Source organism: Pseudopipra pipra, chromosome 8, assembly GCF_036250125.1.
Source record: "Pseudopipra pipra isolate bDixPip1 chromosome 8, bDixPip1.hap1, whole genome shotgun sequence".
Taxonomy (NCBI): domain Eukaryota; kingdom Metazoa; phylum Chordata; class Aves; order Passeriformes; family Pipridae; genus Pseudopipra; species Pseudopipra pipra.
In genome coordinates this window covers 9,833,043-9,860,039 of record NC_087556.1, presented here as the reverse complement: position 1 = coordinate 9,860,039, position 26,997 = coordinate 9,833,043, and the positions used below count along the sequence as shown (strand labels likewise).

The 26,997-nt window shown below is 45.5% G+C and overlaps 2 protein-coding genes across 4 annotated transcripts in view; both read left to right on the top strand.

The window, feature by feature from the left end:
* The first annotated feature begins 9,172 nt into the window (after nucleotides 1-9,172).
* Nucleotides 9,173-11,645, top strand: SLC18A3 (solute carrier family 18 member A3). The gene has a single exon (XM_064662510.1). The coding sequence runs from the start codon at nucleotides 9,394-9,396 to the stop codon at nucleotides 10,972-10,974; it is 1,581 nt and encodes a 526-aa protein (XP_064518580.1). The 5' UTR covers nucleotides 9,173-9,393; the 3' UTR covers nucleotides 10,975-11,645.
* A 735-nt stretch (nucleotides 11,646-12,380) lies between these two features.
* CHAT (choline O-acetyltransferase) overlaps nucleotides 12,381-26,997 on the top strand; it is a 32,831-nt gene continuing 18,214 nt past the window's right edge. The window contains exons 1-7 of one of the 3 annotated variants that reach the window (XM_064662508.1): nucleotides 12,381-12,480; nucleotides 16,122-16,266; nucleotides 18,176-18,367; nucleotides 20,481-20,599; nucleotides 22,029-22,082; nucleotides 24,699-24,879; nucleotides 25,886-26,063. In XM_064662508.1, coding sequence (XP_064518578.1) covers nucleotides 16,204-16,266; nucleotides 18,176-18,367; nucleotides 20,481-20,599; nucleotides 22,029-22,082; nucleotides 24,699-24,879; nucleotides 25,886-26,063 — 787 coding nt within the window. In that variant the 5' untranslated portion in view covers nucleotides 12,381-12,480; nucleotides 16,122-16,203. Of the gene's footprint in view, nucleotides 12,481-13,078; nucleotides 13,243-16,121; nucleotides 16,267-17,550; nucleotides 17,629-18,175; nucleotides 18,368-20,480; nucleotides 20,600-22,028; nucleotides 22,083-24,698; nucleotides 24,880-25,885; nucleotides 26,064-26,997 lie in introns of those variants that run through there. The other 2 variants (XM_064662506.1, XM_064662509.1) reach the window with 2 other exon arrangements.

Sequence of the window (26,997 nt, the reverse complement as noted above, 5' to 3'; positions counted from 1 at the left end):
CTCTGCCTGAAGAACATAACAGAGCTGCAGGGAAAAAAAAAAGAGGGTCAGGCACACAATCACAATTCTGGGAGTGTCCCCTTGCACCAGCTCTCGATTTCTTCTTGACTCTCTTGCCTTTTTCTGAAACATGCCTGTGTGGCAGAAACTCTCACGATTCACTGAGTTCCAGCACACAGTTTGACTTTCTTTACACTGAACTGGCAGGAAAGGAGGAGATTTCTGTTGGCCCCAGGTGCACTACATTGACTGTGTTTTCCAAGCACGAGTAGCCTCATGGAAAAGAAATCTTCCAGGGAAGCCACAAGTAGACACAAGGGAAATGGAGGACCAGAGGCTTCCATTAACTCACACAGGGCTTAGCTGAACTGGATTCAGGTAATGAATAGTGGCTGGTGAAGATATAGGCTCATTTTTCAAGGACTCCTGTGCAACTTCCTTGAACTTAAATAGGAGCTTGCAACGCATACTCTAAGGGCATAAACCTGATAGACATGCAAAGTCAATTTGACTTTTCACGAGGCAGGGAGGGGTAAAGGAAACAAACTTGTTTCTTTTTTTAGCAACTCTCCCCTTCCCCCTCCTTTTTTTGTAATTAAATTCACCATAATGACCACTGTAATCTAAATCTAATAAGAAGTCTGAGTTTCTGGTTTCCATTGGCAGCCATTTGCACTGCTCAATTTAGGCAACTCACTAAAGCATACGAACAGTACTGCAAGAGAACCTTCAGTGGGTAAGAAGAAAAGCTTACCTAGACAGTATTAAATCACTAAAATTGATTGGACCCTATTGCTTATGCTCCGATTGCACTGGCTGGAAAGGTATGAGCTGGCTTATTTACACACACACTAGTGAACTCATTCACACACAGCTGATTTCCACCTCGGAGCAGTAAAAATTAATAATAAAAATAATTAAACCTTATCAGCATTTGGAAACCCCAGAGCACCACTGCCAGATCCTCTGAAAATGCATCAGCCTCCTCATGAGAGACTGGGGCTGGGTTCCTGCAGAGACTGGCTGCCAGAACTACCACGGCGCCTGGTCGTCACTCTCCAGCAACAGATTATTCCCTGGTATCGACCCCCCTGCTCTGGGTTAATCCTTTTAATTGTCTCACCACATCTTTTCCCATTAGGCTGATGTAACTTGTTTAAGCATACACAGATTGATTTATGACAGCACTAGGGATGTTAATCAGATGCCTGCTCTCCAGTTAATGCACGCTTAGTGAGAGATGCAGGACAGCAGTCTCCCACATGGGAGCTCTAGCCTTTTGCCTTCAAATCAAAGGCAGCCTCCCAGTGAGAGCAGAATTACAGTGCTCTAAGAATAGGTGGCTTCCATGGGCACTATGGGTAAGGCAAGGTCATTGCATCCTGCTCTCAGTTCTCGAGTGCCATCTTCTTTAAATATAGCAGCAATCAAGGAGATGGAAAATCTCTTTAAAAGTTCACTGTTAGAGGAAATTATTGGACCCCATTGAACTCCTAAAACCTTGTCAGGAGGCAAAGGGTTCCCTTCAAATGCAATCTCATTTGTCTCCAATTAGAGATACCTTCCTTCACAGTGTACATTCAACATCCTTTAGCTCACTGCTGCATGTTCCCTGTGTTTCCCTTTTACTCTAGGGATGTGCATAGTGCATAAACCTGCAGAGAACAGCCTTCTTTTCCATACATGCAGCTTAGGTCATGCAATGCACAGAATATATAATGTTCAGATACTACGGAAATAGTTAAAAAATAGAGTTCTCAACAGTACCAATAAAAGTTTGAAAAGTCTTCAGAAAAAAATAGGACACCCTACAGATCCAAAGTATTTTCCATTCTATTGCCATGTTCACAATTAAATCAATTGGATATATTCAGTAAGAATGAAGTTCATCTACAGGTGCCACCATCTCACTGCTTAAGAAAACTGAAATTCTGATTCTGAATCTAACCTACATAACCAAGCATTCTTTGAGATTACAACAGGGACAACACCAGTCCCATCACATTTTGACAGCAAATCCCATGCATTTTCCCACCAGCAAGAGGGCTCAGAGCAGGAGGTCTCTCAACTGAATCTCCCAGGTGATACTCCTGCTACCCAGCTGGTCCTGCCTTGGTCAGCAAATGAACTTCATCTCCTTAGATTCGCAAATCCCTCAGAGAGCTTTCAGTACAACTTCTAAACACAAAGTTACTGGATGTGCTGACAAATCTGAAGAAGAATTTACATAAAAAATTGCAGAAATGATCTCTTGAACTGAGTTCCAGACCCATGTCAGACTCTTTGAACACAGCAGAGGGGAAGCAGATTTGAATGCAACCAAGAAAAGAGAAGAGCAAATACAAGGTCTAAAAGTGACTTAACTGATGGCAGTCCCAGACGCTTTGGGGAGGACAAACATTCCCACAGCCAAGCAGGGGCACACTTCCAGAACCAAGTAACAATGGAACACCTGCCCTTCCACAGTTTTCTTACCTGACTTCTCCTGCAGCCAGCCCACTGTCAGTGATACCCCTCCATCCATGCTGTGCAGCTTGGAGCCTGCTCACAGCAGCCTTGCAGCCCCTGAGCAGGGCCAGGGCTGCCCTGGGCAGGGAGCAGGAAACAGCCCCGTGGCACTGGCCAGACCAGGGCACTGCCCAACACTGCCTGTCACTCCTCTGCCAAGCCCAGCTTTCGCCCAGCAAGGGTCTCCAGAAGCATCAACCAGCCCCAAGGAAGATTTCCCAAAGCCCTGTATTGGCATAGACGTGCTAAGGATGAGACACAGGAAGGAGAAAGGAAACCAGCAGTAACTCCACGTGCTTCCAGCCCTAGCAGGGAAGCAATAGGAGGTGCCCTGCTCCTGAGAGCCAGTCAGTGCAGTGCAGATGCCCAATGTCAGGTATCTTGTACTTGCAGCATGTTCTTTGAGAACAACCTTCATGCTGAGAGCAACTTCTAATATTTTCAAACAAAGTAAGAAGCAACTGTACAAGCACCTTCAGATGATTCATGAACAAAGATCAAAAAAATTATCTAATGTATTATTAAGTATAGATTATTATTCAACTTTATTCAAAAATACCAAAGGCTGCTTTGATAGATCTAAAAGCACCAGCAGGAGCCACCGCCCTTTGTACCTTGCCAAGAAGAGCCCCCAGCTGGCAAGGGCCACATGGTCCATATACTGCTCTGAAGCTGCACTGACAACAGAGATCTCAGCAAATAATACAAGTGACAAAAAGCGCCACAGAATCACTACCTTCACTCTTCCACCTCTACCAACAGTCTTCACCTCTACCAAGATTTCACTCCAACAGCAGCTTCACAACAACACTGGTCCATCCTGACCCCACCCTCCCCAGCAGGAAAAGACTCAATCTTATAAGTTCCTGAGGTACCAGCCATGATGCACACCTGATTTCCCTTCCTAAATTTGCATGCATACTAATCCTACACACCTGCAGGTATCTACAAGGTGGCTTCAGTCTCCACCCGTTTTATCTATGCTGCAGAAAGCAGCATTTCCTCCCCTTGTTCTCACGTGTTTTCAATGTTTTGAAATGCCACAGCTATTCAATGTGTTAGGGCAGAGTATGAAAGCTATCGAAACATAACTGTTTATGAACTAAAGAATGCAATGAGAAGGGATGGGCAGGATTGGTGATAAACTCTGCTGCAAACAAACCTAACATATAATATATGCACATGAGTAAATATCTAAGGCACTGAGTAATTATCTAGGTTTATCTTTTCTGACTTTCTTAAGCCACATTGAAAAGTAGGATTCACTACAACATTATGTTGCCTTCAGACACTAACACCTATTCTGCCTATTTCATACTTTACTCAGAATTGTCTCCTTTGCAGTAATTTTGTAGAAAGGCATTACAAAATTGCCAGATGGCAAAGCTTTTCTTGGCAGTGAAATTTCACTTAAATAGTGAAGATACAAGCTGACTTATATCCTGTCACTGGGATAGGTCATTTACAATATATCCTGCAAACATATATTTAATTATTTGCCAAGATATTTGCCTCCCCATTTGAGTAAAACATTCATATTCAGTTCATTCTGCTTGGGACAATGTTGATCACTTTACAGATTACCAAACCAAAATATCTGACAGGTTTCTTGAAATATCCTTCTTCTGCAGCCAGCATGAGGAGAATGTCCAGAATGATGGAAATTTAAACTGTCAGCAAATCAGATTGCCAACCTGATATCCCTTTTAAAGCCACAGAAACTATTTGTGAGTCTGTGGGAGACGTGTTTCCTGCTATCATAATTCTGAGAGGCTGTTAAGCAATGAGGAGCTAATGAGGGAGTTGATTTGGACTAGAGCAATGTCCCAAAAATGAGCAGATATGAGTGGCTAGTGGAGAAGCATGTTAAGACCAAGCAGCATCAAAACATTTCTTCAGCTCTTGTTTCCTGCAAAATTGCATCAGAAATTAGTATATGAACTTAAGGGGTTTTGCAGCAAGGATAGATTTTGTATTTTTACAATTGAAAAGCTGAAAAACATGGTAACCTTAGGAAAAAAAATATATTTTCGTCGTTGGTTGGAGAATATTTTGACAGGCTTCTGCGAAAGAGCAGATGAAGACATGAGAGGACAAAAATGATGCTAAAGTAGTAGGAAGATAGGCAGTCATTGGGAAGAACAGCATCTTCCCAGGTTTTATAGATGCTTCTGGTACCTCAAAGACGGACACCATTTGTCATCCTCATCTATTCTGGGACTGACACAGCAAATGTTTGAAGGATGTAAAGAAGAGCAAAAGGTGGTTTAAGGCGACACACGCAGTAGACATAGGCTTAGTGGGAACAAAACAGGAAAAGAAATTTTAAATTGAACACCAGGAGACTACTCAAGCCTTGAATTTTATTGGATAGCTAAGTATTCTCTAAGAGAGAAAGTGGAAACTCCATTTGCTGAGCTATTTACAACTACAGACATGAATTTATCAGAGAGAATACCCTGTATTTCTAGAGTTGGAAGACGCCATAATTTAATAGCTCTCTTTTAACTCTAACTGAAAAACTGTCTATTACAACTAACAAGAACATCAACAATTGCTAAAGCTAACATAAGCTTAGACACAAATCCTTGAATCACTTTCTCTCTTACTGTTCACATCTATTTTTCTGTCTCTCTCTAAGCATTACTGCCAAAGAATGAAGCAGCATGAAGTATAGGTATAACATCAATTAAAAAAAAAACTGATCATTTACCATTCCTCAAAGAAAAGGGTTAGGACAACCATTTATAAAAAGAGCAGTTTTGCTTATTGAACAAAACTTTTACAGAAATGGATGGGCACATTTTCATGTACAATCCTCATCCCACGGTACACCTGTATCCCACATGAAGTTTTGACAGAGAATTAGAACAGTTCTGGCCTCCCCAGAAGGCTGTGCCTCATGGCTATTCCCACTAACACCAAAAGCACCCTTGGCTGAAGGGGCTAAGGCTTGCCCAGCCAATTCTGCCAACTAGCCCAGGAGGACAGGGACACCAAGCCCTGCCTGACATACGCCTGCCCAGTGCCATCACATGGCACCACCAGCCATGGGACTTGCCAGCCCCTGCCAGGACTCCCTCTTTCCCCTGCTCTTCAAAGCTCCTCTGCATGCCTTTGTGTGCCCCTGCCTGTACCCATGTTGTCCATCTGTGCCCAACACGAAGGGCAGGAACCTCAGCTACTACTGACATACACAAATATGTTAATGGCCAAGGCAAAAAATCCAATGTTTTCTCAACAATTCCACTCATGACAATAACTTATTGACTTCCATTTGACATCCCAATCATTTTCTGCACAAAAATGCCTTTGAAATTAAGTTGAAAATGGACCTTATCTTCTATCTCCTCCCTTTTCCTCTAGCACATTTCTAAATATTATAACATACTTGTCCAACTAGGTGAGCCTTTCCTATGTGACAGAATCGGATTATCAGATCTTTTAATCAGAAAAGAAACACATAATTAGTTTAGTCCTAAGTGCTAAAAATTATTGCCATATCCTTAAGAGGACAAGTCTCTATTGCAGACACTAAGTACTCAGGCTATTAAGAATATTAATATTTTGCAGACCTGTGGAACTCTAAGTCTCTGACTCATTGTGCTTGGACATCTCACAGCAAAAACTTTTTCTCCTGTGGAAGGCTCCTAAGGATGCACAATTAACTTAAGTCCATTCTTGACAGTCAAGTGCACCACAGCAGTTGTTGCTTCTCTCCCTCTTTCCCTGTAAAATCACAGAGAAAACATCAAAATCAGCATCAAAACAACTGTCATTCCAGAGCTCAAGGACTATCAATTCAGTAGACAGAAGGACAAGCAAGAGCAGGCTGTACACAAGTCATTTTATCTGTTTAACTACTCAGATATTTATTTTGATGTTTGGAGAGAAACCCTTCTCATTTTTCAAAATTCCCAATGCAGGTAGGTCTTCCTTTTTAAACTAAAGTGAGTTTTAGAATTGTGACCAACTGGTCATACTAACCCTCATTTTCCCCTCACGTTGAATTTAAACTGATACCTTCATCAGACATGTAGGTTTACATGCTCACATAGGTTATATATTTTTGGAGGGACTTTTTCTGAAATCTTGAAGATCCTAAGTATAATTTCCTTTCCTGGGCCCTGGGCTTCTTTTGGACTCAATAATAAACTCCTCTTTATTGCTCAACAGTCATCACGAGCTCCTTTTCCTTCATCTACAGCCTCTAGAATAAAGATAATGATAAGAAGTCCTGGTGCAGCCAACTCTGCTCTTTACATAGGCCTAAAATCTTCTCTATCTCCTTGACATTAACAGTGGCTTTTTGAAACCGAATGTTCTGCACTGGAGGACAAATGAAGTACATCACCTCCTCCGCATTCCTCCTCTCAAACTAAATAATTGTCACATCTCTCTGGGTTTTGGGATAAAAGCACAAAATTTTAAAAGTCATCTCATCTCACCTTGAAGTCCCTTCCCAAACATAATTATAAATTTCTAAGCAAAACACCAGGGAGACTTTTTTTCGTACTTTAATTTACTGTGAGTCCCTCAACTTGGACCACATTTGAAGGTACATTTTCTCCCCATTAGTTCTGCCTAGTCAAAGAAGCTCACGTAGCGATGACGCATCTCTAGCAGATAAGGGTATCCGCTGATTTGATTTACTAAGGAGGCTAAATTTATTATGCAACATTTTACAAGTATAATTCTGCTTTCTCTTGATGGTAATAAATTTGATATCAACTCCCCTGAGACAAGAGAACCAGTCCTTTTATTATCCAGACATGACCCCCAGAGCCAGATTCCATTTTAGAGACGGGAAATGACCATATCTCTGATTAAAAGGGAAACTTTAATCAAATAAAGTGCCTCATCAAGCGAGAGCCAAGATTCCAATACTCCTGACTGCAGCACAGCAATGATCCAAAGTCATATCTGCCCCCAACCCATTACCACTTACTGCAAACGTGATATCCATCCCAAACAGGAGATGCATCCTTCAGCAGTTCCATTATCATCTGGGTAGCTGCTCCTCCTGTGCTCACAGTCCCATACAGAAATATGTTCTCAGGCAGACCCCAGGGTCTGCTGAGGAATCAGATAAGGATGGCCTTCGTGATGTTTGGTTTGGTTTTTTTCCCAACTAAATCAACCTCACAGGTGACAAATACCTTGAACCATGCAGCCAAGTGCAGCAACCATGGCTTTCAGCTCGGGACCCTTCCAGTAATACTCTTCTATTCCTTCTGATACCTTTCTTCTATAGCTTGAATTTAGCTTTTGAAGCATTTAGGATAATAGCTTATTCAAGTCCCGGGTCAAGAGCTTTATCCCGATTTTCAGTGGTGTATTTCCATAGTTTTACAGCAAGTGTAATAAAGGAATAACAAATAATGATAACAATGACAGAATGGATGTCTAGGGGTACTGTTATTTTAACTGTGCTTTAAGGTTCCACTTCTGTGCAAGCACCATTGGATCTGTATGCCACTCCATGCAGAGATTCATTTTAAAGTCTTTCTGGCCATGTAGACAGTTTTCTTGCAACAAAGATACAACTGACAGATAAATCATCTCCCTTTCATCTGTGAAAGCCCGTCTACGCAAGCAAATGAAGGTGCCTGAACTCCACATCTACTCAGGAATTGCTCGGCTGAAAGATCCAGTTATTTCATACAGCCTTCTGAAGAAATCCTCCTTGGATCAGCCCACATGTCATTTCTGCTACAGGAATAATGATATGCTGCTTTATGGTACGAGTACCTTCTTAACACCAAAGCCTCTGCACCGAGTGAGGCCCCTTCCTCCGCAGGGCTTCCAGCTGCCACACTGGCCCGGCAAAATGCGGGCAGAACGCAACATCACCGCACTTGGGCATTATTTCCCTGGTGTTTGTCTCAGCGTTAGACACGCTCGCACGCAGGAAGATGGTTGCTCTCCTGCTTTCCAATGAAGCTTCCGTGGTCTCACACACCCCCGAGGAGGAGCAGGGCTCAGCCCAGCCCTGCCTAACCGCGTTCCCGATTAGCCCAAGTCCCCCCGGGCGCCCCCGTGCCCTTCCCTGGCCCGGCTGCGCCGTCGCGGGCGGAGCCGCGCCGGGTGTTGGCGGCGAGCCCCGAGCAGCTCCCGGGTTAGACGGCGGCAGCCACCGGGTCCGGGTGGGCAGGGAGGCGCAGGGTGGTCGGGGAGGGGGCGGCTGTTCCAGGCGGCCCCGGCTCGGGGACAGGGGGTCTTTGGGGCTCGCACCGGACAGGGGCACAGCCGGTAGTCGCCGACCTCCGCCGGCTGGCCGGGCTCCGGACCGCCCGCCGAGGCAGCGGCGGCTCAGGGCCGAGAGCACCCGGGACCGCTGCCCGCAGCACCGGCGGGCGCACGTCGGAGCCAGCCCGCTGCCGCCCAGGCCCCGGAGGGAAGCGACGGAGAGAAGGCTCCGGGAGGTTGCAGGAGAGCCGGAGGCGCGCCCAGCGGCCCCCTGACACCCACGGCCATCCCCGCCGTCGGGCCGGCTAGAGTTGCCGTCGGGCCCCCGCCTCCGGGGCGGTACCGCCGCCCCCCGTCCTCCCAGGCACACCCCCGGGGGGGAAGGTCCCGGCGGCACCCCCTCCCCGCAGGCCCCCGGCTGTGTCCGGCGCGGTGCAGCGGGGCGGGGCGCGGAGGGCGGGCGGCGGGGCCGGCGCGGTGGCGGGGGCGGGTGGGGTTTCTGTGCGCGGCGCTTATTAGTGTGGTGATGGAGGACCGGCCCCTCGGAGCCGCCTCGCAGCGGCGGCGCGGGCTGGCGGCGGCCGCCGGGAGGTGAGCGGCGGCGGCGGCGGAGGCGGCTCGGGCGGAGGAGGCGGCGGGGCCGCCCCCGCCGTGCCCCATGCGGGCGGCGGGGCGGCGGCGGCGGCGCTGAGGGCGATGTCGGAGGCGGGGGGCGCGGGCCGGGCGCGGGCCGCCGTGGAGCGGCTCTCAGAGGCGGTGGGCGAGCGGCGGCGGCAACTGGGCACCGCCATGGGGGAGGCGCGGCGGCAGCGGCGGCTGCTGCTGATGGTGGTGTGCGTGGCGCTGCTGCTGGACAACATGCTCTACATGGTCATCGTGCCCATCATCCCCGACTACATCGCGGCCATGCGTGGCGGCGGGGGCGCCGCCGGCCCGTCCGCGCCCGCGGGGGGCAACGGGAGCGGCGGCGGCAACCGGAGCCTCCTGCCGGCGCGGTACCCGCCGGCCACGGGGGGCAACGAGGACGTGCAGATCGGGGTGCTCTTCGCCTCCAAAGCCATGCTGCAGCTGCTGGTGAACCCCCTCAGCGGCACCCTCATCGACCGCGTGGGCTACGAGGTGCCGCTGCTGGCCGGGCTGGCCGTCATGTTCCTCTCCACCGCCACCTTCGCCTTTGCCGAGAACTACGCGACGCTGTTCGCGGCGCGCAGTCTGCAGGGGCTGGGATCGGCCTTCGCCGACACCGCCGGCATCGCCCTCATCGCCGACCGCTACGCCGAGGAGCCGGCGCGGAGCCGCGCCCTGGGCACGGCGCTGGCCTGCATCTCCTTCGGCAGCCTGGCCGCACCCCCCTTCGGCGGCGTCCTCTACGAGTTCGCCGGCAAGCGGGTGCCCTTCCTGGTGCTGGCCTGCGTCTGCCTCCTCGACGGGCTGCTGCTGCTGGCCCTGGCACCGCCCGGCGCCACCGGGGCACGGGCCAACATGCCTGTCGGCACCCCCATCCACCGCCTCATGGTCGACCCCTACATCGCCGTGGTGGCAGGGGCCCTGGCCACCTGCAACATTCCCCTGGCCTTCTTGGAGCCCACCATCGCCAACTGGATGAAGGATTCCATGGGGGCCAGCGAGTGGGAGGTGGGCCTCACCTGGCTGCCCGCCTTCTTCCCCCACGTGCTGGGCGTCTACGTCACCGTCCGGCTGGCTGCTGCGTACCCCCACCTTCAGTGGTTCTACGGGGCCCTGGGCATGGCCATCATCGGCGCCAGCTCCTGCTTGGTGCCAGCCTGCAGGAATTTCGGGCAGGTCATCATTCCCCTCTGTGGCATCTGCTTCGGCATCGCCCTGGTGGACACAGCCCTGCTGCCCACCCTGGCTTTCCTGGTGGACGTGCGCCACGTCTCTGTCTACGGCAGCGTCTACGCCATTGCAGACATCTCCTACTCGGTGGCGTACGCCCTGGGGCCCATCGTGGCTGGCCAGATTGTGCACACCATGGGCTTTGCACAGCTCAACCTGGGCATGGGGCTCGCCAATGTGCTTTATGCCCCCGTCCTCCTCTTTCTCAAAAACGTCTGCCAAATGAAACCCTCTCACTCTGAGAGGAACATCCTCCTTGAGGAAGGACCTAAGGGACTCTATGACACCATCAAAATGGAGGAGCGCAAAGGCAAAAGCCTGCAGCTAGCGGGTGAGATGGCTGAGAATGGCATGGACTCATACCACAGGGACCTGAAAGGGGTGTCTGAGGAGGACTCATCGGACTATGAGTACAGTTAGATTTCCCCAATGCAGCCCAGCCCCATGAGCAAGGAAGGACATGTGGAGGAGACAGAGGGAAGGGGGGGGGATGACAGTGTTACTGCATTATGTTTCTGTACTGATGTGCAATATATACAGTTTAACCTTTGTCATGATGTAATGGCTTTCTTCTAGATTTATTTTTAATTGGAATTTCTTTCAGCATTCTGGCAAAGTGGAGGGGATGGGGAATGGGGGGACAATATTGAAGAAAGTTATCGGAGTAATCATTGCCATAAATCTGAGGGGATCCTTCCAAAAAACCCGCCAAAAAGAAAACAAAAAACTCGTCAGCCTTTTAGCTGGGGTATAATTGTGCAGAGTGTCCTCAAGCTGAAACTGTGTGTGACATATTGTATATCTCTGTAAAAAATACAAGAAAAGCAAAAAAAGTATGTGTAAAATTTCAAATGGCTTATTCAGGGAGTTAAGAAATCTTGTGTACATATACTCAGACTTTCAGTTGGTTTCATATATTTAAGAGCAACAACTGTCACACTTGTCACATTTTATTCTTCCTTGAGAATAAACTGAAGTATTGTACTTTTTTTTCTCTCTTGTGCTGCTCTCCAGTAAGTGCAATATGCTGTATTATGTTGAAGTCCAAATTACAAGAATAATACAATCTGAATAAATGGAATTGAAGGGGATCGATTGTCTTTTGTTTTGTTGTTGAGGGCTGCTTGAGGGAGGGAGCTGGTTGTGCTCATTGTAACCCCTGTGGTAACAATTCCCCATAGCATCTATCGCAGTAGCTACCAAAACTGCACAGAAGAGGACCCCAATACAAAATGTTCTCATTCGTTCTTCACAACATATCAGGTCTGAGCAAACAACATCGCACTGCAAACACGCTACCGATTGCCTAAAAACAGCTCCTTGTATTCTTATGCGAATTTAATTTAATGCCCACAATGATGAATTTCAATTTTCGAGTATTTAAAAAATTAGATGACCAGCAGTTAAGAGACACAATACTAGAAAATGCCTTTCATGGTGTTAATGCTGCCCCAATTGCAATGTGTCTGCCTGGGTTGACAGGGATTAAACAAAACAAAAGATGGGTGAAGTACTTCATTCAAACATTTGCAAAAAGTGGAAACCTTCGATCTAACCACAACGCAACCAGACTGCATAGTTTTCCTTGCAAATTTCTGTTGATATGAAATAAAATCGTTTATTTTAATTCCTAGCTTATTAGGAAACAAAATAAATTACTTGTGATCTCAAGAGAGAAAGAAAAAATTTACAAACGGCCACAGCGCCTGCTTAAGGGCTCCCACCCGTCCCTGGGGATCCGGGCGCCGCGAGGGACCCGCGGACTCACGGCCGGTGGGTTTTCCTGGGCTGCGCGGGACGCGCGGCCCCGCAGCTCCTGCCGGAGCGGGCGAGTCGCTGCTTACGCGGCGCAAAACTCATGAAAACAGCACGACGGCTCTTTGGCACAGGGGTTTGGCGAAGGAGCGATGGCCTCCGCGGTGGGAGGTGAGCCTCGCTTCTCTAAACCGCAGCCGCTTCTTTGCGGTAAGCGGCCACAGCGGTGCCGCCTCCGGTCCGCCGCCCGCGCTCCCGCTGCTGCCGCCGGCCCCGGCGAAGCTCCCGCAGAGCCCGGACCCCTCCTGGCACCGCTGCCGCCCCGTCGCAGCTTCCACCCCTCCCGGCCCTGGTGCCGGCAGCCCACCGGCAGTGCCGCCCGCCCCTGTGCGGCCGCGGAGCCTTCAGGAGCCGCAGATGCCCCGCGGCGACACCGCTCGGCAATTGCGACAACCCCCGTGGCAACGCGGATCAGCGAGCGCAGTGACCCCTCGCAGTCCCCTCGCGAACCCCTTTTCCCCGCCGCACAGGGAGCCTCTCGGCTGAGCCCGACGGCGGTGAGAGCACGGGCGAGCCCGGCCCTGCCCGGCTCCCCCCGCCCCCCTCACGGGACACGGCGGGCACGGGGCGAGCTGGCGCCGGTGCAACCGGCGGGCACAGCCTCCCGCACGGGCGGAACAGGCGCGGGGGCAGCGCAGGCACCAACGCCTGTTGCGCGCAGCGGGAGGGGCGGGTAGGGCAGGGCAGGGCAGGGCAGGGCAGGGCCGGGCGGCGCGGGGCGGGGAGGAGCCAGGCAGCGGCGGAGACGAGCCGCCCTCCGCACACCCCCGCCCAGAGGGGACCTGGCCGCGGAGGAGGCGGCGGTACCTTGGACAGAGCCGCCGCGACTCGAGAGCCCGCCCGGCAGCCGCTCCGGAGCGCCCCGACGAGCAGGTACGGGCGGGCGGGCTGCGCGCCCCGCGCCTCCCGCTGCCCCGACGACGCGGATGCAGGCGCCGGGAGAGCCAGGGGCTTGGGAGCGGGGAAAGGGGGCGGCGGGTCCCCCCGGAGCGGAGCCGAGCGGGCTCCCCTTGCCGAACTTCGCGGCTCTGGCGGCACCCACGGGGCCGCTTCGTTGCCGCCGCCCGCGTGTCCCGCCGCGACGGGCGGTTTGGGAGGGAAGGGGCGCCCCTGGGACTAAGGCTCGGGAAGGGCTCGGGACGGGCTCGGGACGCGCTGGCAGCCTCCGGCGGAGCGTGGGCGCTCCCCGACGGGTCCAGACCTGCTAGCAGGGAGCTCACGGCCGGCGACAGGGCGGCTCCCGGCTCCTCTCGCAATGTCAGCGGCTGCAGCAGCGCGCACTTCACAGTTGTATTCCTGATAACGCAGACATCCCTCTTAACTGTACGCAGAGATTCCTGAGAACTTGAAGCTTATTTTCCTGATAACACTGAGAGTGAGGATGACTAGATAGACGGGGGCTGAGTGTATTGCCCAACAATACTGTATACTGCAAGCTGCCTCCCGAGTCCACAATGTATGGAGAACTCAACTATAAGCACATGGGCTTATTTCAGTCCTCCTCTGCTATCTGCTAGCAGAGAGATCAGTGCCTTTTGTTGTGGATTTGAGTTGCTGCTTTGAGCTGTGGGGAAGGCCACCCGCTCCTCAACCTGCTGTGACTCGCAGCCCCCCTGCTAAGCCGCTCACTCCAGCTCTCCAGCTAAGCCAGCTGTAAATAAAAACAGCCAGGATTATTTTATATTTTTTTGCCTAATAACTTTGACAATGTGCCTCACAGTCTTCTAGTGAGCAACTTTGAAGTCATCTTGAATTTCTGCAGGATTTTCTCCTGTGTCAGTTTTCTTGTCCTTTATTAGGCAAATACAGGATTGTGTGTGATGTTAAGCTGTCACCACTTGAACCAGAGACAAAGCCTCCGTTCATCCCCATGCCAGAGAAAAGCACAGTTCAGGCTACCACCTCCAAACTCCTTATCACACTGTTTTTACAGATATGTGGATGTTGGTAGTAGCATTTCCCACAGACACAGTACAGATTTGTAGCGAGTGTGACGCCATATCGCAGTTTGACAAAAAACATAAGGAAAGAAAGAACAAAAGTCCCAGTGAGAAGAATACCTGCAAGATTTTCCCTCTAAGGGAGTACAGTTTTAGGGGCTCTAAAGACAAAATGGCTGCTCTGTATTTGAACACAGGTGGGGAGCCAGTCTATAAACAACTGGGCAAGCCACAGTCTTCCAAGAGTTACAGGACACGATCATTATTTGAAGTGCTTTGACCCTGTGTTGCTAGGAATAGAGTGCAGGGCTAAGTGAGACCAGTGCAGCACATGAGAGGGAGCAAAGCAGCACAGTGTGTTAATGTGGCCTCTCCATGAGGGAAATCGTCTCTCACCTGGGTTGAAATTGTGAGCAGATGACGGATCAACACGAGTTTGCTGTGTGGCTCATTGCAGGGCCCTGGGGACATCTCTCAACCTTATACAACCTATTTCACAGCACATGGCTCCACTGAAAGCCATTGCAGGACAGGATCGACACCAGGTGTCAGCGACCACATAAACATTGGCAGAGCTGGAATAGCCAAGCCAATCCTCAGGAGAGGAACAATGCACAGCTACCTCTGCCCATTGCTAAGCAGAACTCTTCATCTCACTTTCTTACACTGTAGGATTTTTTACCAAATTGTTCTTCAAAGCTGTTTTAGAAATATCTCAAGTGTCCTGAATGTATAGTCCCAAAGATTACAGAAAGGATTTTCTACATAGTCAACACGTGTTGTCTTTCATATTTCGCATACACACAGTGGAAAGTAATTAAATAAATCCAAAAAAACTGTAATCTATCAAGATCTGACTGAACACAAAAACTTGCTCTGCTTTAGCTGCATTTAAGTACTATCATAATTGAATGACAATTGCTTGGTGTGGGCACTCTTATGTCAGAACAAATAAGTGTGTCCTATAGCTTATTTTTGTATAGAAAAGCAGTAAGATGCATCTTTAGAAAACAAAACCAGGATAAGCACAATACCAGAGAGACACCAGTGGAAGTATTTGCTCTGTCACAGATTACTTTTGTGACTTTTGGCAGGTTAAGCCATCTCCCTGGATAGTTACATGCTATTTGAGAAGACTGCTGTATGAAGCACAGTGTATGCCACTGCTGCCAGTCCTCTCACAGCCAGCCTGCCAGCTTAGGCAGGCTCATGGGGTCCCCCAGCCCACATCTTCTCCTCAAAGCACTGGCACCCACTGAGCTTCTAGGTTGCAGGGGGCAAAGGCACATCTCCATCAAGCTCCTTTCTACAGCTTTTACGTCTTCTAGCACAGCAGCTCACTGTATCCATGGAACCGTGCAGTGACAAATACATTTAAACACTGTGGTGCTTTCGTATAAAATGGTAGATAGAAAAATGCAGCCTTACTATTACCTGTGTCAACATAAGCACATTCAAAGAAAAGTCACCTCTTTCCTCCAGCTAACATATAACAGTCATACAACAGTGCACGGATCACGCCACAATAAATTGCAAAGTAAATTACAGTGACAAAATAAACCATGCTGAGAAGGCACCTTTTATGAGCATCAGATAGTTCTGAATATATAAATTTATAGCAAAATGAGACAAACAATGTCAGAGCAATCTCCACAGGGCTCAGTTTAGCTACTTTTGACTGTTGTACTTCTATTTCTCTTCAGTTTTGCATTCTGAAGCTTCTGCGTAAGCTTGCGCAGGGAATACTCCCCTCATACATTTTGGTTATAAATAATGGGTACTGACAGGACTTTAAATCTTTTCTATTTCCAGAACTGAGGCGTGAGGCTCCATAAGTGCCCCCAAGTGGCTTCAATTTCTGCCCTCAACAAAAGATACCAAAAGAAATGCAGAAATGCCTGACCTAGAAAAAAACACGCAGAAGAAAGAGAAAGATACATGCAGTAAAGATGAGACAGTAAGTGACTGTTTCGGGAAAACAAAAAGAAAAACAAAAAGAAGAGACTTAACAACTTTTAATACCGTAAATTAACGTAAACTGATATAATAATTGTAACCCAAGCTCTGTTCCAGAGCCTATTTCTTCATTTCAGGAAACACTTCTCATATCCAAATACTCTCTTTCTCCCAACATCCTATGAAGAATTCCAGTAAGTGAAATATTATTTTACAATAGCAGATGCATTGCTACCAAGTCAGGGATGGCATGTAATTATTTTTTAATAGTACAGAACTATCAAACTATCACATATGATTCATTTTAAAGCTGCTTTAGGAGATGCCAGATGTGTATGCCTGTAAGAAGTCAACCCCTTGAGTTAAAAGCTTTTTTCCTAAGCAGAGTCATGAACTGTTCAGTAACCTTATCCAGAAAGGTAAGGCTGAAGCCAGGTATCAAAAAGAAATACTGTTTAGCACATCTGTTTCCAAGAAATCAATGACAGAAGAAACATGTCTTGACTAAACATAGCTTGAAACTGTAGAATTGCCATTCTCTTATTTCTGAGATCCAGGGTGCATTACAGGCTAAATTGGATTTGCATTTCCATTAATAACAGATAATTCTATGACACTTCTTACGAGTATCTAAAATCTTCAGTTTCTAGATAGGGAAGCATAATGCAGCACTGACTTTTCTGGGGATGTCAAAAGGCAGAGCTGGTATTTGAGCTCAGAGGACAGTGAGTCCCTGCCTACTGTTCAGACCATTTTCTCCACCCCCTCCCTCCCTGCATGCACTAGCAGAGAAGTCTGCAGGTAGATTTGCTCTAAGCAGCAGGTGGAACAAGGTGACTGCTAGTCCTTTCTTCCAACCAAAATGACACTCTGGTCCTGCAATCCTGTGAAAATCAATGTCTGTTACACCAAGATGTAGTAAAAAAAAAAAAGGTGAAATTTGCCTACTTTAGCAGATAGGCAAAAATCTAATTAGAAAAATAAACCCTCCAAAAGTTTATGGCCTACACCAATCACTAATGGCCAAGCACAGCTGCATTTCTCAAGTGGGAGACACAGCCACCTCCCTGAGGAGCCATGCTTAGAGCATCACAGCCTTTTGCAATTTCCCAGTCTTTTATGAATTATCTCCTTGTTTGATTTTCCCACTGCCCCCATATCTGCTCTGGCTTTTAAATTACTAATTACACTTCACTTGGTTAGTTCTACATTAAAAAACAAAGGAAGCTTAATTGCATGAGTAGCATGAGACTCTTTTCTTCCCAGATACTGTTGCTCCAAAACAGGATGAGGATAAAGCAAGTATAAACAGAAATGCTTTATCAAGCCATCTAGGGCAGTTCCAGACAGACTGACAGCAAAGGTTTGCCAGGGTAAAACACGGGTTTATTGAGGACTGTACATAGTCAGTACTAATAAACAGGAAGAGCAATGTGTTTTCTATTTCTGTAGCTTTATAACCACTCATTTTATCAATCAGGCAAGTATTATCCCATGGTTTTACTAATCACAAGCTAAATGTACTTCTTTACTAATGAAATACCTTTTATTCAGGCATTATATTACTATGCTGTGATGTATTTGCAGATTTCCTACAGCCTAGCTGAGACTATATTCTTGCACCATGACTCGTCGTCCTACGATTTCTAGAATTTTTAACAAGGAATATTCTCCTTGGTAGTTTTCCACTACTCCCCTAGTCTATCCATTTGAAAGCTTTCAAATAGAGTTACTGGAGAGTACATTTGCAGTAATCAGGCCTTCAGCTGCTGAAACAGAATACATCAATTAAAAAACGGATGCAATATATTAATCAGCAACAAAAGAAAAAAAAAGAAATAAAAAAGGGGACAGATTAGGAACGAGTAGAATTACTTGCTTATATATATATATATTTTTTTAATGACTAGGCAGTGCCAAAACTTCCAGTTCCACCACTGCAACAGACCTTAGGCATGTACCTACAGTGCATGAAACACTTGGTGCCAGAGGAGCAATTTAAGAAGACCAAGGTCATAGTGGAGCAGTTTGGAACTCCAGGAGGCCTGGGAGAATCCTTGCAGAAAATGCTTGAGGAAAGAAGGGAAAAGACGATGAACTGGGTAAGCAAATACAGATGAGAAAAATAATTGCTGTGTTGGATGATGCTCGTTTACAAGCTCTTTCTGTTTTTCTATATGGAATCACTGTTTTCTTTCAGCTGGTCAATGCAAACGGGTCACATCAGATTCTGACAAGGGGAATGAATATTTCCAACATACTAGGCTAGATTTTTCAAATTATGTCAAAATCTGTATCATTATTATGTTTTCAGATCAACAGTTTGTTGGCATCAATGAGGACATTCATTCACCTCAGGTACATGCACAGAGGTGTCAGCAAGACCTGTAGGAAGCACTATGTTACATCAGTTTTGGACGTAATTTCTTCCTTTCCCTTTAATAACAGGATTTAGATTTTTTTATTGAAATGAAAAATGCTTTCTGATAGGGCTATAAAAAGTGTCTTGCATACACATCTACCCAAAGCTCTGATTCACTCAAATTGTTCTGAAATGGAATACTTCAGGATGGGAATTACTCTCTTAAAACTGAACTATTATTTGCCATTCACTGTGACACTATACCAATGTATTTACCCTGAAGTATTTACTTTGTCAAATACACACATACATGTATACATGTATATCTATCACATAGACCATGCAGAGACCTCAGCCTTTTAAAAAGTCCAGCTTTCTACTTCCCAAGACAGGAAAATTAAATAACCCGTAGCTGAAGTAGATTTTATCACTCCACAAAGTTACAGTTCACCCTACCTGCATTAACTGTGTGGCAGCTGAAAACAAGAACTTTATTGAAGTCTTTCCATCCCAGCAAGGAAAATGGTTTCATGGATCAGTGAAATCCTGCAGGTTTGCAACTCATGTCAGTGAATTGTGGTTCTCCCTGTACTTTTCAGTTGTGTGACGCACAAGAAAACTCCATCAAATTGCTGCTATAATCAGGGAAAAAAGGCTACAGTACTGGCAGTGCTTTTATTTTTAATACAGTGATTCACTTCTGAATGAAATGCTGCCCAATCTTGTTTTGTTACTTTGATCATAGAACTTCATGGCTTTGGTGTCTAAGATAACCATCATTTAATGTTCCTGATAGCAAACAGTGTTCCACGAAACAGCTGCTCATTTAACCACTTATAGCATGAAAACTACAGAGGAAGGATACGTAAACATTTTCTGAAAATATGTCAATTTTAAATACTGGTTATTAAAATGAAATACCTGATTCTTAAGATAAATCAGAAATGGTTTTATTCAGAATTTAACTTGCCAGGAGTATAGTTCTAGTATGTTCTCCTGAAGACTCCAGAGATTGTAGGGGAAGCATCTGTTCTAACAGCAATGAAATATCTCAGAGGAAAACTTTTTCAACTGATGCATGCATTTGTAATTATTTTTGCATAATTTCGTTGTTGTTTATAGTTACCATATGCAAAGCCACTCAGAAAGACCATTTGATCATTTTATGAAAGCCTCCATTTTCCAAATAATGATTCTTCAATCTTTGCTCAGACATAAACGAATGCAGTTACTGTACATCTGTGTTTTCAATAAAAATGGTTAGAAATTTAGTAAGTGTGTCTGGGTCAAGCACCAGCAATCTGTATTTGTATCAGTGGACACAGAGAGGATTCTCCAGGGGCCTGATCCACATGCCAGTATCTGCAGGACCAAACCATCAGGCTTGGGAAATTCTTTTCCTGCTCTGTCTTGCTACAGGACAGTATCAGTAGAGCATCTTGGCATCACTGACAAATATTTGAAGCCCCTTGAGGAAAGCCATCACCAGTAAAACACTGTCCCATCTCTTAAACATCTCCTAATCACTATGCAAGAGTTAACATGTTGTACTCAAGCATTTTTTGGTTGTAGAGAGAAACAAACAACGAAATACCCAAAGCACCACGATATGGAGCTTGTTTACTTCTTAATGGAACACACTGTAAATTGCCATTGATTGAAAAATAGGATTATGGAATTGTGGCTGACTGCAGCTGAGCTGAGGTCGCGGAGCCCAGGCTGAAAATGCTCAGCAGCTCCATTAATCAGAGCCGATGCCTGACATCAGGAGCACCAAGCACTGTCCCCTCACCCCTGGGCTGCCTTTCCATGTGCTGTTTGTAGCTTTAAGATTTCGTGTCCCCTTCCCTTAGGTGTTTAACTACTGGCTGGATGACATGTACCTCAACAACCGGCTAGCTCTTCCAGTCAATTCCAGCCCAGCAATTATCTTTGCTCGTCAGTATTTCAAGGATGTAAATGACCAGCTGAGGTAATGTACTACGACTTTGCAGCTTTTGCTAAATGAAAGGATATTTTAAATGTACTGCTTTTGCAAAGAGACAATCAACTTTCATTAAAAAATAAGGGCTGTAGCCATTAAATGATTTCCTACTAGGCCTGCTGACTGAAGGCAGTGTTTCTGGGGTTACTCATACTAATGTTCAGAAAGGAAAATGTCATTACTATTACATTTATTGCATGAAAAAAATGCCATGAGATTTATATTTTTAAGGAATATTTGCAAAGCTTTTTATTGCATGTAATCCAAGTAAACCACTTTGTGAGGAAAAAAATAAATACTAATTTCTGCCATATAGTTTGAAGGAAAATAATCTTTAACATGCCGTCACTATGACTTGTAGCCACCCTGCAAACTGAAAAGGCCACGTTGGCATTACATTATCCCTTTCAGACGCCCAAAAGGGCACCAGAAACACAGGGGATCTAAGAATAAGAATTCAAAAATCATTTTTCCCCAAGAACACTGCTTCCTTCTGGCTCATAATTCCCAGCCCTGAACTGATCCTTCTCCTTTGAGCTACTGTGGGCAATTACTATCATTTAAAAAGAGAAAAGGTAAGCACGTAGCCAAGCACAGAATATACCTCTCTAGACACCCTTAAAACAGGATTCCATTCTTCAGCCTTTGCCAAAACGTTTCCTCCTTTTAAAACAGCAAAACAAACCAAATCTACCTTCATATAGTGCAATTTTCCTCTTTGCTTTTAGCACTCTCTAGCTGCTCATTACTGAAATAATTAACTGCATGTGAATTTATGCTATTATAAAACAGCCAGAACCTTGAAACCAATATGCATTATTTTAACATTTTGTGTAGACAGCTAATGCATCTTTTTACTTTAGTTTAAACATAACTATAAATGCTTCCATTCATTACTGACTAAATTTATTGTGCACAGAGCTTTCAAAAAACCTCCACTTTGCATTTTCTAATGCACGTGCTTTAACAAGGAAATATTTTTCTCAGAGCCTTCCATTCTGACACAGTGCAAATGGACAATGTCAGGAAATAATACACCTGTCCTCAGCTCTGCAAAAAGAATATCTGCTTAGGACAGGAAGTACTCTAATAAATTGGACAGCTTATGAGTATTGATATTGAAACCCATGTAAAGGATTCTATTAAATATTCAGCCTCTGCTCCCATTCTCTAAATAAATGCTTTCAGGCTTCCTCCTGTGGTCTGTTTAACCATTTGAAGGGACTGTCTCTAGGATTTCATATTTCTCTTGTCATGAATTAATTTAGGTTTTGGGTGGGGGCAGGGAACTCTTCTTGCCAAGCCAGAAGACTTTCTCCCCTTATGCTGTGTCATCAATCACTCCACTGTCTCTCAGAAACAGCCCAGTGTTGCCCAATGACAAAAGACTGATGTCACTTCTATCTGCCACTTGCAGGTTTGCCGCTAATCTCATTTCAGGAGTGCAAGACTACAAAGCTTTACTGGACACGTAAGTAGCTTGGAAGGAGAGCTGCTGCTTGAGTACCCACAGGGCTTCTGATTCAAAGGTGCTCTCAATACATAATTGGGCTGTATTGCACTCCTCCATCACTTGGAAGGGCTGGGGTTCCAGCATGCTTCGGGGAAGGGCTTCAGCAATTTTTTATGCACTTTATGCTTTTTTACTGCAATGTAACAGGTTGAAGAGGGATCCTTTTTGATGGCCGGTAGTCATCAGTCTAGCAGGCACAGTGCAACCCAAAAGGACAGGCACAATCTGTCTAACAGAGTTACCGAGAACACCAGAGGAAGTCTGTGCTCTCAACACCCAAAGAGCACCAGCACTGTGGGTACAAAGCCTGCACACCTTTGCTGGCACCCTCTACCTGCCAGGGCACTGCACCCCCTCCACGTCCTGCACTCTGTATTTAGAACCAATCCTCCCTCCCCACAGAGAAATAACACATTTAGGGGAAGGAAGCCTCACCACAGACAGGCTGGCTCAGTAGCTAGTCAAAGTTACTTATGCAATTGTTACTTTCTGTATATAAATACTGGGGAAATACAAGATTCTTCAAGTCATGTATGAAGTAACTCATAACAAAATATTTAGATAGCAATTCTTAGCCTCACTTAGTATGTTTCAAGTTTACTGCTGAAACCACTGCTCCCTGAAGAATAGGAACAGTGGACAGCCAAGCACAACAGAGACCACACCATAGTAGAGAACAAATAATATGCTTTAACCAATTCTTATTTGGATGAGGAATTCAAACAATAAAGTTCCTGTCATCTATGAATAAGATAAAAGAAAGAAATAAGCTGCTTGATGTTTCACTTCAAAAGTCTGACAGCTACTCAGAAAGTATAGAAGAGCTACTTATTTAAGAACATGTGCTTTAGTCCAAGATATGCCATGCAACTGCATACACCAGCACTGGTGTGCTGTGAGGTACTATTGCATACTGCTGGAGTTGCATCTTTATATGACAGCATCTGAGATGAGATAAAGGAATCGCATTGCTCAAACAAAGGATAATTTAAATTCTTACTGTTTTGACCTCACTACTCTAGAGCCAAAGACTCCTGTGATCAGATTTGCTTGTCTTAAATCAATAGCCACTGAAATCCTCACTACTGTATCCTCATTTGTTATTACTGTTTGCTTGTCTCTGTGTAACTGTGAGGACACCATAATTGTAACATTTTCAGTTCCTTGTTAAGGACTTGTACCAGCAAGTGTACTGCTATCTTCTCTTGGATCATCCCACATGCAGATGTACAATATTTAAGCCCAAACCCAAGTGTTTAGCTTTAACTGTGCAGATATTCCATGCAGTTTTGTCAGGACTAAGTATTACAAACAAAGGCTACCTTGCTGATATAAAATAGTTGTAGGATCTTACACAGACATATAAATCAGTACAAGATTTTCTGGCGCCATCAGTTGGAGTTAATAACACCTTTCTTAACTGCTATAAGTACAGATTGTCTTCTATATAATCTACCATGCTATCCCACTATTTTCTATTATGATAGATTCTCTTTAAAGTGTTGTTAAGTATAAAGGGATTTCTGCATTATGCAAAATGTGGGAGAACACCACTAACCCTGTTTTGCTGATAAGGAACAAAAATATTAAGCACCTTTATGAGGAAATAAGCAATACAGAAAGTTTGAAAACTGGGAACTAAAGTGCATACCCCTGGTTCAGAACTCCAACAGCTCTAAAGACACGGTTATACAAGATAAACTAGCATAAGACATTACCCCTTATCAGCTGTATGACAGTAACCCTCCTTGCTTGCTTCTTTGCCTTTGCCCCTCTCTGCAAATTGGAAGTTTAGTCCTCTTTTTCTGAGGGAAAGCCTCTGCACCACAAGATCATCTTCCTCCTGTGGTCTCTGCAGCCTCCCTCAACCAACAGAACCGTTATTTCCTGCTGCAGCATCAGTGGGGTATTTTACAAAGCATAATCATAATTGTGATATCACTTTTTTTTTTTATGGCCACTAAAGAAGCCTTTTAGAAGTTGTTTTCAAATGCCTCCCAATCAAAAAGGAATAGGTTTTCAGTGCATATTACCCCATAGGTCTAAGTAAGAATTAGCACAAAATCAAGGATCCGTGGAAAACAGAAATTCCCTCCGTATTGCCCAAGTGATTCCTGTTCATCGAGCAAGGTCCTCTCACACACTCTCTTAACAACTCTGCACAGCACAGGGCCACTGTGATTTGCAGGGAATTTCATCAGTACCTTTCTTCAAGGTGCTACTTCTTTCCCAGCTGTTCTGCTGACTTCTGTCCTGCCAAGTTTCCGGAATCCCATCTAGGCAGGCTTCCTACGCGCATTCCAAAGCTGCTTGTGACCTGCTATTCTTTCCATTGCCACTAGATGATAATGCAGTTGCTTAATGAATATGCATGAAGCTGCCAGGAATGATGTATTTAACTTTGGTATGGGAATTCATCTATTTCCCTTATACTGTAATCTCATTTTATTATTCAATTTGTGTTATACCTGATCTAATTGTAACAGAACAAAGGACAGATTAGATTTCTTTTCCCTTCTGTCTCTCTCTCCCCTCTTTTCCTCTTGCTTTGTTTTTCTCCTTCTCTTTCTACAGCCATGCTTTACCTGCTGATTTTTCTCGTGGACAGCTGTCTGGTCATCCTCTCTGTATGAAGCAATACTATGGACTCTTTTCTTCCTATCGCCTTCCAGGACCTACCAAAGATACCCTTGTGGCCCAGAAAAGCAATGTAATGCCAGAACCAGAGCACATCATTGTTGCTTGTAACAATCAGGTAAAAGAGTTTCTTTTTTTTTTACCTTTCTATATTTCTTAATTTGCTTAAATTCACTCCAGAAGAGCCTAATCTAATCTCTGTTCAGAAATGCAATTAGCATGCTACGTATGAGCTCACTTCTTACCAAGCATTTGCAGTCAATATTTCCAAAAGATGCTTCTGCAGCATTTTTGTCCCTGGCCCACATTATGTTCCAAGAACAGTGATGCAGAAAGTAGGAATGTGGCAGAATTCATTTGCTCTCTCTTTCAAACAAAAATGTTTAATACGTGGAGATGAAACCGCAGAGAAAAAGTATCTGCTTAGAGTGCATTTGCTGGAAATGCACTTCTCTTGGCAGTCAAGTATTGGCACACAATATAATGGCATATATATCACCATGATATATATGTGAATGGCATATACACCCTGTAGGGGGGCCTAAGCTGTGCCTGAAGAAGTTAGCACAGGTGCACACAGAAATACTGAAGCATTACAGTGAATCTGCCCCAATCAGTAACTGCCAGTGAGCAGCAGAGTATATCAGCTGGGCAGAGTATCTTATAGCCCAACCTGACTATTTGCAGTACTGGAGTCATGCCTGCAGGCCCTCTTGGAATGAAGGGGTATGTTCCAGTAGTCCGTTTTCCAGGAAGTCCCATTCTTCACCCCAATAGGAAGTTCTCTCAATTGTCTAGGTTATTTTTAAACAAATAGTACCATGAAAATTATTTCCATATTTTCTGGGTTTATCTCTTCAGGTTTTTTTAAGCTTATTCAAATGGCATATTTTTATTTGAGTCCAATACACAATGGAAGTCTTCTATAGCAACTGGTATTACATTGGTGTTAAAACACAGGTGGGGTGAGCCCTGGGCCAGTCCCCAGCGGTTTTGTGATCCACTGCCTCCAGGCCTGGCTCTCCAGGCAGGACTTCAGCATCTCAACACCTACCCAGGCAGCAGCAAAATGTTGGCCCACAAAGGGTCTGACTGTTTTTCTGACTTCTGTCGTTTTTTTGCAGTTTTTTGTTTTGGATGTTGTCATTAATTTCCGTCGCCTCAGTGAGGGAGATCTTTTCACTCAGTTACAAAAGATAGCCAAAATGGCAGAGAACGAAGAGGAAATGCTGCCTCCAATTGGCCTGCTGACAACAGATGGAAGAACAGAGTGGGCAGAGGCCAGGACGATCCTTATGAAAGGTTAGCAGCCACAACCCCAGCTTTCTCTTCTTCATCATCTTCCTCCTCTTCCTCCTCACCATCACTGCCTTTCTTTGCTGGAAGTGAACATCACAGGAAATATAGGACTGAATGTGCAACATTCCTGCTGAATTTTTGCAGCAGCAGGAAACTCAATATGTGTAAGTGCTCAGATGTGTGTTACCAGGGGAGTAGCAGATATGGCTTGACCCTTTGGCTGTGTATGTTTATGTGTTAATGCCATGTAAAAACTCTCACTCCATTCTCTGTTTTTCATCGCATAAATTACATTACATCAGATTTTGTGATTTGTCTCTTTCTTCATATCCATTTTGTACCAGTAGGAATGAGGCATTCTCTTAGCTTTTGGCAACTGTCAGACATTTTTTATCTTATCTAAAAAAGGCATCTACAAATTAAGCATCTATTGAATCTAGCTGTGTACTCACTCTAGCCAATGGAGAACGTACCACAGCAGATGCAACCAAATCTTAAGTAAGTATCTAGGAAAGACAACACCAGTTATTATCTGGGGACAGTTCTCTCTCTCTTCCAACATGCAGCATTTAGTTGTCTCAGATTCTGGACTTGAATGTCAAACTTTGAAACAGTAGAAAATAAAGGGTGGGGTTAGTGATCTTTTATTACATCATACCTAATGTATTTTACCGAGAAGCTAAGTGAAGTAAACACCCTCTTTTTGCCATTTTACATACTTGAAGTATTGACTTTTCCCTCCTGAAGATACCATTAACTCATCTCTTTATCTCCAGTTCAGCAATGCTACAGAAAATATTGCTGTTTTACCAGTGCCCTGGAATATAGAAGAGTTGCCAATAGTCTCAAAGTATGTTTACCATCCCAAGGAAGATTTCCCTTCACTTGTTCAAGTGTTATCTGTGCTTATAAAAGCTTAGTATAGATAAACACACAC

What these genes read in the sequence shown, in the direction of transcription:
- SLC18A3 (XM_064662510.1), top strand. Translation starts at nt 9,394, where the DNA reads ATGTCGGAGGCGGGGGGCGCGGGCCGGGCGCGGGCCGCCGTGGAGCGG.